At 37.0% G+C, this 14091-nt stretch overlaps 2 protein-coding genes across 2 annotated transcripts in view; one reads left to right on the forward strand and one right to left on the reverse strand.

The window, feature by feature from the left end:
• Hat1 (histone acetyltransferase 1) overlaps positions 1–12080 on the forward strand; it is a 59820-nt gene extending 47740 nt beyond the window's left edge. The window contains exons 9-11 of the mRNA XM_004857672.4: positions 4031–4182; positions 8102–8218; positions 11633–12080. Of these exons, the coding sequence (XP_004857729.2) occupies positions 4031–4182; positions 8102–8218; positions 11633–11800 (437 nt within the window). The 3' untranslated portion in view covers positions 11801–12080. The remainder of the gene's footprint in view (positions 1–4030; positions 4183–8101; positions 8219–11632) is intronic.
• The window catches only part of Slc25a12 (solute carrier family 25 member 12), a 205610-nt gene that overhangs the window by 182270 nt on the left and 9249 nt on the right, over positions 1–14091 (reverse strand). The window lies entirely within an intron of this gene.

Consider the following 14091-nt stretch of genomic DNA (forward strand, 5'->3'; position numbering starts at 1 on the left):
TTTGCTTTTCAACCTAGAGCTGTGCATTGGTCTTCTTGCTTCTGCACTGCCCACCATTTGTGGCCTTTGTCCTTCCTTTGGGTATATAGAGGCTCTGTCAGCAAAAGCACCTTGAACGTTATGTTTAGTTTGGAAATAGGAAGTAGATGTCCTCTGATTTTTTAAAAAATTTCTTTGGTCATATAAAGTCCTTTATATTTCCATAAAAATCTTAGGATCAGCTCATCAGTTTCTGCAAAAAAGTAAATAAATACTCTTGAGTTTTCATAAGGATTGCACTGAATATAAATCAGTTTGAATAACCATCTTAAGAATATTGAGTCATCTGATCCATTAACATGAAATATCTTTTTATTTAGAGCTTTTAAACTTTTTCTCCCAAGAGCTGAGGGTGTTTAGCTTGTACAAGGCCCTGGGTTCAGTCCTAGCACATGCACACTGGTGTGCACACACAAATTTCTCTCAGCATCATTACAGTTTTCAGTGTGCAGTTCCTGTACTGTTTTTGTTAAATCTGGAGATATTTTACTTTTTTTCATAGTTCTGTGAATGTTTTCTTAATTTTATTTTTGGATTGTTGTTTTAGTATAGTATTGTAGAAATAGTTGTTTTTATATATTGATTTTCTGTACTTGTTCCTTAGTTGTAGGTTTTTGGTTAGGATTTTCTAGATACAGATCATGTCAGCTACAAAGAAAGATAAAATACTTTTCAATTAAATGTGTTTTATTTTTTTTCCTGATGCATAGCTGAGAACCCTCTAGTACAACACCATTTCTAATAGAAATGGTGAGGCAGACATCTGTGCCTTGCTCTCAGAAGGAAAACATTTGTTCGTTCATCATTATGGTAGCTATACTTTTTTTTGTACATTCATTTTCAAATTGAGGAACTTCCCTCTATTGCTAGGTTGTTTAGTCCGTTTTATATTGCTATAACAAAATACTAAAGGCTAGGTACTTTATAAAGAAAAGACTATTTAGCACACAGTTCTAGAGTTCAAGAACATGGCACTGGAATCTGCTCAGTCCTGATAAGGCCTCATAGCCAATGAAGTTACAGTGGCAGGAAATATGTGAAAGTGGTAAGCACTGCATGTGGAACAAGGATTTGGAGTTGCCAGGCTCCCTTTTAATAACCAGTTCTGAGAGAACTAATTTAGTCCCGAAAAACCTGTGTTTATCCCCACTGAGGGTGTTGCCCCCATAACGTTTAGGCCCTACCTCTTCCAGGTTCCATTGCCCTTGATACCACCATATTGGGGACCAAACCTCCAGCACATAAACTCTGGAGAAGAAACCATAGCAAGTGCTGAGTATTAATGATGAATTGGTGCCGAATTCTGTCAGATATTCTTTTTTGCAGTGGTTGAAATGATCATAGTTTTTCTCATTTATTCTGTTAATATGGTGTTACGTTAATTGATTTTTTTGGATGTTAAACCAACCTTGCATTTCCAGTACAAACCCCATTTGGTCCTCTTTATAATTCACTTTATATTATGCATTGCTGAGTTTAGTTTTCTTATGTTTGTTCTGTTTTGTACTGGGGATTGAACTCAGGACCTTGGGCTTGCAAGGCAGGTGCAGTGCCACTGAACTAAATCCCTGGCCGATTTATTTTGTTTTTTGATTCAGCGTCTTGCTGTGCAGTTCAGGCTGGCCTTGACTTTACTGTGTAGCCCAGGCTGGCCTCTAACTTGTGGCTATCCTCCTGCCTTAGCCTGCTGAGTACTGGGATTACAACTGTTCACTACCATGCCTGGAAAGTTTGCTGATTTTTTTTATTGAGAACATTTGCATCCACATTCATAAATTACATTGATTTGTAGTTTTTGCATTATGTCCATGGTAGCAGGGTAATTCTGTTCTCAGAATATGTTGAGAAGTGTTTCCTTTTCCCTTTTTTTTTTTTTTTGAGATAAAGAGTCTCAGTCCCAAAATTGCCTGGATTCGACTGGAATTTACAATCCTCCTGCCTCAGCTTCCTAGAGTGCTGGGATTACAGGCATGCACCACTATGCCTGGCTTCTAGTAATTCTTAAATAGCAGTGTATTTCCTATCTTTGCTTTTCTGGAAATGTCTTTATTTTGCTTTCACTGTGAAGAATAATTTTGCTGGACATATAGCCATCTTGGTTGATAGTTTAGGTGTGGTTTTTCCTGTCAGTACTTTGAATATGTTATTCCACTAACTTCTGGCTTCCTTGGTCTCTGCAGTCGTCATTCTCTTGCTGCTCTAAAGATTTTCTGTCTCTGGCTTCTGAAAATTTGTTTGTGATGTGTTTGGGTGTGGACCTGTTTGGGTTTTCCCAAATTAAAGTTTGTTGAGCTTCCTGGGTGTGTAAATTTGTTTTTCATCAAATTCAGTAAAATTTTGACCACTTTCTTCAAGTATTTTTTCTGCTCCTTTTTGATCTTTCATTATGATTACATTGAAATGCTTGGACAGTTTTAATTTAGGGGAGTATCAGAGTCCAGTTTACATTTTGTAAAGTAGAGGAGTATTGGTAAAGAGGTTATTTTAAAAGTTGACAATACTGGTGGAAACATGTAGAAGGAATAGGAATGTCGTTCAGGTTTCTGGGTAACTTGTATAATAGAATAGTGATGCTTATTAGGAAAGACTGAAGAAAGGGATAGGGTGACAGATTGTATATACAATTGTACATTGACTTGATTTTTTTGTATAGGCTTATATTTCCAATCATTTTGTTTTACTCTTGATTTCATCATTCTTTTTTACTTTTCTTTTTTTTTTTTTCAGTACCAGGGATCAAACTCAGGACCTTGTGCTTGCAAAGCAGGCATGGCGCCACTGAGCTGAATCCCCAGCCCCTGATTTCTTCATTTTTTTTTTTTTTTTTTTTGGTACTGGGGATCAAACTCGGAACCTTGTGCTTGCGAGGCAGGTGGTGGAACCACTGAGCTAAATCCCTGGCCCCCATCATTCTTAACAGTTCATAATTTCATGCCCTTTTCTCCATCTTTTGGTCCCCTTCTCATTTGCAAAATACCTAATACAATTATTTTAACTGCAGTTAAAACTAAGATGCATGTGGCAACATACCAGTCAGAAAGTTGAGATGAGTAGCTCTTATTTCACAAATAATAAGGTTTGATTAAAAAGTAGTTAATGTTTAAAAATTTTTTTTAATGTATTATAGCCAGGTGTGGTGGTGCAGGCCTGTAATCCCAGCACTCGGGAAGCTGAGGCAGGAGGATCGCTTAGAGTTCAACGCCATCTTGGGTTACAGACATAGTGAGTTCAGGGCCAGCCTGAACTATATAAAGCAAGACCCTATTTCAAAAAACAAAACAAAATGTTTTATAATAAAGGAGATATTGCCATTAATTCCCTTCCCGCTACTTCTCCTCTCTTTGAACATACTTACCCTATCATTCTTCTGACTTTCTGAAGCAGTTCTGGAAATCCTCTTTTGTGAATGCCTTTAGTGGTATAGTCATGGTTGCCTCAATGTCCTGAATTGATTCATAATGTTTACCTTTCATGGTTTTGATTTTGGGGAAGAGCCAGAAGTGGCCCAGTGCCCGATTTGCTGAATAAGGTGGGTGAGGACATGTTTTTAGGAGCGAGCCTTCTGGATGGCACTCAGCAGCACCATTCACTGTATTTTTGATTAAACCTTATGAAGGCACTCACATAAGACTTCCAGAACTGCCTCAAAAAGTGGTAAGAACTATATGATGTGTATTTGAAGCAGGGGAAGGGGTATTTTGAGGGGGATATGTCTTTTACTGTAATAAATTTGCTTTAATTTGAACACTCATTATATTTTGATTATACCATGTGTAAATGTCTTTGCAAAAGGAGTACACCTATAATTTTATTTGGCAAAGATAACAGTCCTGTTTGAGTTCTAAGAAATAATCCTTTTATGTTGTAACTTTTGCATATGCAGTTTTCTTTCAAGAATATTTGCCTTTTAACTTAGCATGTATATTGAGATTAAAAATGATGATGGAATTATGTTGAGTAAGGGAAATGTTACTCTGCTTTATATCTTTAGCGGAAGACCCATCCAAAAGTTATGTGAAATTAAGAGATTTTGTGCTTGTGAAGCTTTGTCAAGATTTGCCCTGTTTTTCCCGGGAAAAATTAATGCAAGGATTCAATGAAGATATGGCTGTAGAAGCACAGCAGAAGTTCAAAATAAATAAGGTATTTTTACTCTGTAAAAATAATGTATGTAGGTAGGTAGGTATGTATGTGTGTATTTTGAGGGTCTTACTATGTAGTTCAGGCTGGCCTAGAACTCACTATGTGTAACCCAGGTGATCCTTCTGCCTCAGCCTCCCAAGTGCTGGGATAATAGGCGAGTACCACCATGCTTGACTGATTTTTTTTTTTTTTTGGTACTGGGGATCAAACTCTGGTCCTTATGCTTGCGCAGCAGGCGGCAAAACCACTGAGCTAAATCCCCAACCCAATGCTTGATTGATTTTAAAGGTTTTTTTAAAGTACAGTAAGTCCCCAACTTTATGAACAAGTTCCATTCCGGCAGAACATTTAAGTTAGATTTGTTTGTAAGTCCTACAAACCAAATCCTATATACCTTTGACAAAAATATACTATATAAAGCATAAAAAAAAAAACAAAAGCAAATGTGAAGTCCATTTGTATTTGTGAATGTTTGCAGTTTGAAATGTTTGTAGTTGGGACTAACTCCACATAGCAAAAAACAAAACAAAACACACAGCAGTACATTTGTGAGAAGTAGCCATAGTTAAGAATATAGGCTGTAGGGCTGGGGATTTAGCTCAGTGGTTCCACCGCCTGCCTCACAAGCACAAGGTCCCGAGTTTGATCCCCAGTACCAACAACAAAAAAAAGAGTACAGGCTGCAAAACCAGACTGCCTTAGTTCAGACCTAGATTTACTGCTTACTCTATGACGTAGGACAATTTTGTTTGCTGCTTTGTTACTTGATTTCCTTATTAATAGAATGGGAAGATGATAAATTTTATGGCAGTATTAACTGTAATAAGCACAACAAATATGGATAATGTATCTAATTTTTGCTTTTTGAAAAATGTTTAAACTGTAAAGTAGTCATTTTCCTTGAAGACAGTATTTTATATACGTCTCTGTACTTGTTTAAAGTCCAAAGTAGTGTAAATATCTTTTTTTTTTTTTGGTACCAGGGACCTTGCCACTTGCAAGGCAGGTGCCAGAACCACTGAGCTAAATCCCTGGCCCAGTAGTGTAAATATCTTAAAATAGATATAGAACAAATAATATTGGAGTTCAGAGGAGGGAGTTTATAACATTTATGTAAATAAGAGAATCAGGCTGTTTCATGGAAAGGATGGCATCTGAACTAAACCTTGAAGAATGGGTAGGATTTAGATTTTGAAAATATGTGGAATGAAGAATATTTTAGTATGCTGGGCGTGGTGGCACAAGCCTGTAATCCCAGCACTCAGGAGGCTGAGGCAGGAGGATTGCTGCAAGTTCAAGGCCAGCCTGGGCTACATAGTTCCAGGCCACTCTGAAATACAGAGTGAGACCCTGTCTCAAAAAAAAAAAAAAAGAAAAGAAAAAGAATATTCCAATAGTAAGGACTAGCCATTTGATACTGTTGACTACCCCTTCCTTGTCTTCCGAATCTACAGTTCCTGGCTTTCCACTTGACCAGTCTAATCATCTTTTTTGGAATACTTGCACCTGCTTCTCTTTTATGTGCTCCTTGAATTTAACTCTTCCATAGTTCCTTTACTCTTTGTTTTAAAAAATTAATGGGGTCAGGGATTTAGCTCAGTGGTTCTGCTGCTTGCCTCACAAGCACAAGAACCCAATTCAATCCCCTGTACCAAAAAAAAAAAAATTAATGTATGTTTGCAGTACATAATAAATACCTTCATTGTGGAGAGTTGGTACATAAACACATCACATCCTGATCTATTTTATTTCTTCTTTCCTTCCTCAGAGTTCTTTATTCCTATTTCTTCTCACTCTATTTAAAATTCTACTTGGGCAATCTCATCTAAATCTCTAATCTAGATTTTTTTCCCTTTGAGCTTCTAACTGTATAGCCAAAAGGTTGCTGATCTCCTTCACCAAGTCAATTGAAACTAAAACATTCCATCCTGCATTAAAACATTTTAATGGTTTTCTGGCCTTAGATGAGATATATATGTACCACCACACCTGGCTCTAGACTGTTATTAAACCTGGATGTATTAAGAGAATTTATTCAATAGCTCTGCTTTTAAAAGAATAGGTGTATGGACCATTTTTTTTAAATCATGCTTTAAAAAAAAAAAGGAATTCAAATCCCCAAGTAGAACACACAGAGCCTGTCATAATCTGGACAGTTCCTTACTGGCTGGCTTCAGCTTTCTACCACTTTATCTGCTTTGGCTTTACTGAACCTCCTGCCATTTCCCATGCCTACCACATCTTTCTTGTGTGTCCCTTTACATACATTATCCCTTTATTGGGAATACCTTTTTCCTATTTGTCTGGCCAGATAGTAGTCATTTTTCAGACTCAACTCAGGTATCTTTCAAGGAAGTTCAAATATCATCTTCTCAACCTACCCCAGTCTACCTCTCCACCCACCTAGATACATGAAATAACACAAACAAAAAAAATGGTGCTACTTTGTTGGCTTCAGAGATACCAAAACTTAGCTGGACATGGTGGCACACACCTATAATTCTAGCACTCATGGCTGAGGCAGGAGTTTGAGACCAGCCTGGGCTACATAGCAAGACCTTGCCTCAAAAAAAGAGATACCAGGGCCGGGGATTTAGCTCAGTGGTTCCACCGCCTGCCTCGCAAGCAGAAAGACCCAAGTTCAATCCCCAGTACCAAAAAAGGGATATCAAAACTTCTTGATTTATTCTGATAAGTCTTGACCATTTGTCTCTTTCTTCTTTTTTTTTGAGACAAAGTTTGGCTATATAGTTCAGACTGGCCCTGAACTCACTATGTAGCCCAGCTAGGCCTTGAACTCATGGCTATCCTCCTGCCTCAGCCTTCTAAATGCTGGGATTACAGGCATGTGCCACCACTCCCAGCTGTTTTTCTCTTTCTTCTGCCTGCCCTTTTAACTGTTACTGTACTTTCCCCTCTTATAACTATGTATGTTTTCCTCAGGTGATCTTAACCAACTTTACAGCTTTAACTCTTACCTAAAACTAGTAATTGCTTAAACCTCTACCCCACCAGCATCATGTTCTGCTGCCTCCTGACTCTCCTCTGGCCAGTGGAAAGGCAGTCATTTCACACACCCCTATTTCTCATACATCTCTAGAGTCCTTGTCCCTTAGTATTCTTATTGGGCTGTCCCAGCTCATGCCTTCATGTTTTTTCTTTCCTGGTTTAGTAACTTAGCTTCTTAATTGACCTGTCTTTCTTTATTTTTCTATGTAGCTAAAAAAATGGTTTCCTTAAAATTTAAATCTGTGCACATCATTAAACTTACATTTAAAACCTGGTCATCTAAGTTGAAGTTCAGCTCTTTTACCCTGTATGTAAGCCTTTATCTTTGCTGTACTCCTCTTTGCCCCTTATTTTGTGCACATATACACACAGTACTCTCCCGTTTATAGAATGACACCCTCCTACTTTTCAGGCTCATCCCAGCCTGGAGGTTCGGCTCAGTGATAGAGCACTTGCAAGACAGATTCAGCTCAGGGTTTGTTTGGGTTTTTTTGGTACTGGGAATCGAACTCAGGCCCTTGCACTTTCAAGGCAGGCGCTGGAACCACTGAGCTAAATCCCCGGCCCTAGCTCAGGGATTTTTTGTTTGTCTTTTGGTACCGGGGATTGAACGCCAGCTCAGGTTTTTTATTCCTTTAGGAATGCTCTTCTAACATTTCCCACAATCTCAGTCTATGCTACCATAATATTCTATGTATATTTCTGTCGTTAAATTTTTATCATTCTGTCATTAGATCATTTTTGTTAGCTGTTAGACAGCTAGCTCCTTGAAAGTAGAGAGAGACTTTTATTGCTTTTCTTCTGGTATCTAGCACAGTTCCTTGCCCATGGCAGCTGAAATCTATCCTGTCACTTTCTTAATTTAAAGATGTTCACAGTTGTTTTTTTCTGTCTTTTTTTTTTTTTCCAGCAACATGCTAGACGGGTTTATGAAATTCTTCGACTGCTGGTGACTGACATGAGTGATGCTGAGCAATACAGAAGCTACAGGCTGGATATTAAGAGAAGACTGGTCAGCCCTTATAAGGTAGGACTTTCCAGACAGGCATTACATTCTTGTCCCTTTTCAAAATAGAAGAAAGACTAGCCAGTGCTGCTGTGTGGGCAAGTCACATCAGTTTGACTAAGTAATTTTTACAGAGTGAAAGTATGTCTTCCCATTGTAGAAATTCTTACTCTATAATAAACTATAAATGTTTCTCATTCACTTAAAAGTGAATCTTGGGCCGGGGATTTAGCTCAGTGGTGCCGGCGCCTGCCTCCCAAGTGCAAGGTCCCTAGTTTGATCCCCGGTACAAAAAAAAACCCGTGAATCTCAAGGATAGCCTATTTTTCTTTCATTTGTATGCATCTTTTAAAAATTTGAATGCTCAGGCTCCTCCCTAACAAATTGTCATGTTTTTTCCAAGTTTCTTATTCCATTTGTCATGTTTTCTCTTTTTGCTTTGTCTCTCTAAAACTAGCCTTTGTTGCTATTTATCATGCCTACTTTACTGTAGCTGAAATCTCAATTAATATTATTTACCTCTTTCTGGTTTTTTGTTTGTTTTTGAGATGGGATCTCAGTGTATAGGCCAGGCTGCCCTCAAGCTTGCAGCAGTCCTCCTTGCCTCAGCATCCCAAGTGCTGGGATTACATGCAGGCACCACCACATCCAATCTCTTTTTCTGTTTTTAAACATTGTTCCTTCTTGGCCTTTTTTCCCTACTACTTTTTCATCTCCCATATTTTCCTTCTAATGTAGTGATAATCCTAGATCAGATCTGGCCTTACCATTTGCCGATTATGAGTGTGGATAAAGCTAAATGTTAGTATAAATAAACTGGTATTCTATTTTTATTTTATCTGCATTAATTGAATAGTATCAACAGTTCTTTTTTACACATTCTTCAAAAACTTAAATTTGTGATACATCATATATAAACTATGTGAAATATATATAGTTTTAGGAACATTAAAGATTGATAAATCAAATGCAATTTAGACCACAGATCAACTTAAGTTTTTGTTTTGTCAGATTGCTTCTTTAAATAAAGGCTTATCTCCAGTACTTTATTGTACCCCATCTTAGAAATGTTTGTGTGATTATAGATTTAGCTAAAGTATTAAGTATGACACAGTTGCCAAATTACTAGTTTAAGTAACATTTACTAGTTTTTAGGATGAGTTTAAGGTATTTTCAGGATTATTTTGTTTTGTTTGAATTATCTTTTGAAAGGCAATTTGACATAAGAGGCTAAGAACTCAGACTTCTAACAGGATTGTTAAATTTTCAATCCTGACTTCTCAGCTCACTACCTGAATGAATTTAGGCAAGATACTGACTCTTGTTCCTTTTTCCTTCCATCCAGTACCTATCTCTTGTAGTTGTTAGAATTATACAGTGTAAGTGAACATCTGTGGGTTTTTTTAATGTGATTTCTGATGTCTGTAAAATCAATTCTTTATTACATGCTCTTAATAAAAGAGAATTGATATGATAACCTAGAACAGTTTAACCAAAACATGAAAGTTTTATATATTGCCACCTAACAAGGGATCTTGGGGGTTATTCTTTTTTTTTTTTGCGGAACTGGGGATTGAACTCAGGACGACTTTGTGCTTGTCAGGCAGGCACCGTGCCACTGAGCTACATCCCCAATCCTTCTTGGGGTTATTCTTTTCTTTTTCTTTCCCCGTATCATCCAGTGCTTTCTTCCCTACATCTGCTCTGCCCCCTCCATTTCTGCCACTGCTGACTTTCAGTCTTTTATCATCTGACTTAAGCCACTGGAGTAGCTTAGTCCTCCAGTCTCATCCGTCCTGAACATCACTGACACAGTATTATCCTGTCACAGCGTTCTGCAAAAAATTGTTAACAGCTCCTTATTGCAAATTCCTTAGCTTAATGTTGCCCCCCCTCTTTTTTTTTTTTTCCGGTACTGGGGATCAAACTCAGGACCTTGTGCTTATAAGGCAGGCGACAGAACCACTGAGCTAAATCCCCGGCCCATGGCCTTTTTAATAAAATACAGAGTTTAATAAAATATGAGATTCAGTAAGTGTGAGTTAGTATGATTGTTTTCTATTTAAGTATAATTGTTTTTTATTTATTTGTGTGAAACTTTCTAACAGTTAAAATATGCTTGAAGTGTACTTGAAAAACTGAATTATTTAAATTTTTAAAATTTTATTACTATAAAAGATGCATGGCCATTAAATATTCCCCTTCACTTTGAACACACTTCTCCCATCACTCTTGCCACTTTCTGAAGCAGTTCTGAAAGTCCTCTTTTGTTAATGTCTTTGTTGTGCTGTCATGGCTACCTTGATGTCCTGAATAGAGTGAAAACAGTTTACCTTTCATATCAGATAGGTGAATAAAGTAGATGAGGATACACTGTAATGTTTCTACAAGTCTACTTTTCAGATGGCATCATTCACTGGCAGCATTCAGTGCATTTTTGATCACACCTCAAAAACACAAAAGAAGACTTTCAAAACTGCTTTAGACAGTGGCACAAACAATGAGAGAAGAGTGTTCAATGCAAGGGGGAGTTTTTTGAGTGGGTTTATAGCAGCAGTATGTCTTTCTGTGATGATTTTTAAAAATTTAAACATTCAGTGTGTATTTTGATCACACCTATGTCCATAAATATATCACTGAGTAAGGGAACCTAGAGAGAGGCACAGTGGCAGGGAAATCCCAGGTAAGAATTTTAATTAATGATTATATAGTGAAATAAATAATTGCATATAATAACACTTGCCTTTCAGTTAATATCATTTATTTAAAGAAATATGTGTGTCTGCACTGGCGACAGGTTTTTGGTTTTTGTTTTCCTTGTTGGGGATCAAAACCCAGACCTCATGCATGCTAGACAAACATTCTGGCACTTAGCTACAGGCCCATCCCTGGCTAGAGTTTTTATTATGCTTTGGAAGGTGGCTACTACTCAGATATCTATATTAATCATTATTTGACACAAATACCAGATCTTCTTGTTAACTCCTTTTAGAGGGTTTGCAGTTCATGGTTAACATTTAACCACTTAACAGTTTATCCCAAGCATTGCTCAGGCAGGTGTCATTTCAACCAGTCGATTCTTGTATTGAATAAATTTCATAAAATTGTCCTTTTTATATTTCCTCTTGTATTGTCTTATAAAAATTAACCAAAAAGTACACAATTTTTGGTCACACTATATTTAAATAATTGGACTGGTAAGTGGTTAAGCTTCCTTGAGGAAGACTAGACATACAGCTTAGTGATTGAGCACTTGCCTAGGATGCATGAGGCCCTGGGTTCACTTCCTAGTACCACACAAATAACAAGAAAAAAACAACTCTTTAGGACAAGTTTGGGCATATTTCTACTCTTATTTTCAATACTAAAGATTTAAAATTGTGAGGGAAAAAATAGATCTGCTTTCTTAGTCTAATAATTGTGTTTGTCGTTTAGAAAAAGCAGAGAGATCTTGCTAAGATGAGAAAATGTCTCAGGCCAGAAGAATTGACAAACCAGATGAACCAAATAGAAATAAGCATGCAACATGAACAACTGGAAGAAAGCTTTCAGGAACTAGTGGAAGATTACCGGCGTGTTATTGAACGACTGGCTCAAGAGTAAGATTATTCTATTTTGTACTGGAAGCTCACACATTTCTGTACATTGTGCTGTGGAAAAGCTGATGATAACTTTAATGTTAAAACATCTTGTAACATTTTACTTACATTGAAAGTTATCTATGTTATCATTAGTTGAATATTTTCTTTTTGGAGAGATTGTATATTTTAAAATACTGTCTAGAATGTTTATGAGCATATATTGCATTAAAAAATATAGCTTCTAAAATACCACTGTTTTTGCTTTTCTTCTTAAACAGTATAATAAATGCTTAGTTGTGATATGTTAGTGTGTAATATGATTCTTAAATACTATAAACTCTTCCTATCTTTTAAAAAAAACTTCTATTTTAGCTTTATTATCATTCATCATATACTTTGCTTCTAAGAGTTGATATCTGACACCTTTAAAACACATTCCTTTATGTCATCCTAATCTTGTTCTTCCTGTATTTTTCTAAATAGGACTGTTCCTAGTAAAGGTTTGATTTGTTTAAATAAACTTGTGCCTGTATTAACTGCTTGTTCATGGCTAGGCAGGTAAGAAGAGAGGCTAGAGCTATATACACTAAAACCTAAATGTTGGGCATCAAATTAACTGAAGATGATTTATCCCCCCCCCCACCCACTCTGGTACCAAGAATCAAACTCAGGACCCTTGAGCTTGCCAGGTAGGCACAGCATCACTGAGCTACATCCCTGGCTCCAACTGAAGATAATTTAGAAGTTAGCCATAAAATACTATAAGATAGAAATCAGTTTATACACCATATGGAAATAAGATAGTACCTGTTACAAATTGCTATAAGGTCACTAAGGTGTTGAAGTACAAGAAATAAACCAAAGTAATGATGATTTAATATTGTCTTGCTTCTTAATGAAAGAGTATAAATTAATTGCTAGATAAAGCTTAAGATGTTTATAATGTGTACCAATGAGCCAAGTATTACGTAGCATTAAAACAGGATATGTTAAACTTCACTTTTAAAAACCTGATTTGTTTGATGCTTAGGGCAAAATCCCAACTTGGACAAGCCCTGTCTTGTCCTTAGATCACCTTTCCATTAGTAAAGCCTGTCAGGAGACAAAGTAATTCATAGCCTCTGGACACAAAATGGTTTTGGCCGGGAGCATATCAGCAGCACTAAGCCTTGTCCTTAAAATGAGGGAGCTGTAAAAGTGTTGTATCTCATCTCAGAAGGCTAAATACAGATAAAACTTGATTTCTGAGAAGATATATGTATTTACTACAGATAGAATGAACTAGTTCAGTTAAAATCCTTTTTTGGCCAGGAATGGTGGCAAACACCTGTGATTCCAGCACTCTGGGAAATTGAGACAGGATGATTCCAAATTTGAACCCAGCTTGGGCAACTTAGTGCGAGCCTGTCTCAAAATAAAAAATTAAAGTGGCTGAAGATGTGGCTTGGTGCAGAGGCCCTAGGTTTAATACCCAGTACCAGAAAAAAAAAAGTTTTTTGGATACTGTGAAAGCAATTTGTTTTTCATCTATATTACCTAATTTTTAATTTTTGATAATTCACAATTGATACTTAAAGATGAGTTCTGAAGAAAAAATAGTATAATCTAAAATTAATTAGGGGGTCTCTTCTTTGAGATAGGGTCTCACTGTATAGCCCAGGCTGGCCTTGAACTTATGATCTGTGATCCTCTTGCCTCAGCCTCCTGAGTGCTAGGATTACAGGCAGGCATCACAATGCCCAGCTCCAAATAGTTTTCTTGTGTAGAAACCAGAAAAAGTCAATGTGATACTAATCCCCTCCCCCACCTTTTAAGCAATATTTCTAAATTCAATTCATGGATAAAGATCTATCTGTTCTATATTAAACTTTGGGACTTAAAAGGCTATAGCATCATTTGGGGTTAGAATGATAAAGGTCTGGTGTTTAGCTCTTGTACAGTAATTAAATATCAGGAGAGATGTGTAGGATTGTGTATGAAAACAGCCAGCCAGTGGTCACCTGCTGCCCCTCTCAGCCCTCACACCATTTATCATCTCAGGCGTACCTACCGTATTGCTGCCTTTACTTTCTTTGTCAATACTTTTCCCCTTTGTTCTACTGTTGATTTACTTTTTCCCTGTTCTCTACAAATTGCATCTTTTCTAGATGTAATGTTTTCTCTCTGAGCATCACTGTCTGTAAAAATGAGGTTACACTGCACTTCAGGCTCTGTTCTAAGGTCTTTGCTTGTCTTTTTCTGTGGGTAGGGATGGGTAGGGATGTGGTATGTCTAAAAAAGCATTTGAAAAACCACACATGAAAAATCACAGCA

Source organism: Heterocephalus glaber, unplaced genomic scaffold (genome assembly GCF_053883595.1).
Source record: "Heterocephalus glaber isolate CG9 unplaced genomic scaffold, H.glaber_assembly_v1.0 deba00000347, whole genome shotgun sequence".
NCBI classification, from domain to species: domain Eukaryota; kingdom Metazoa; phylum Chordata; class Mammalia; order Rodentia; family Bathyergidae; genus Heterocephalus; species Heterocephalus glaber.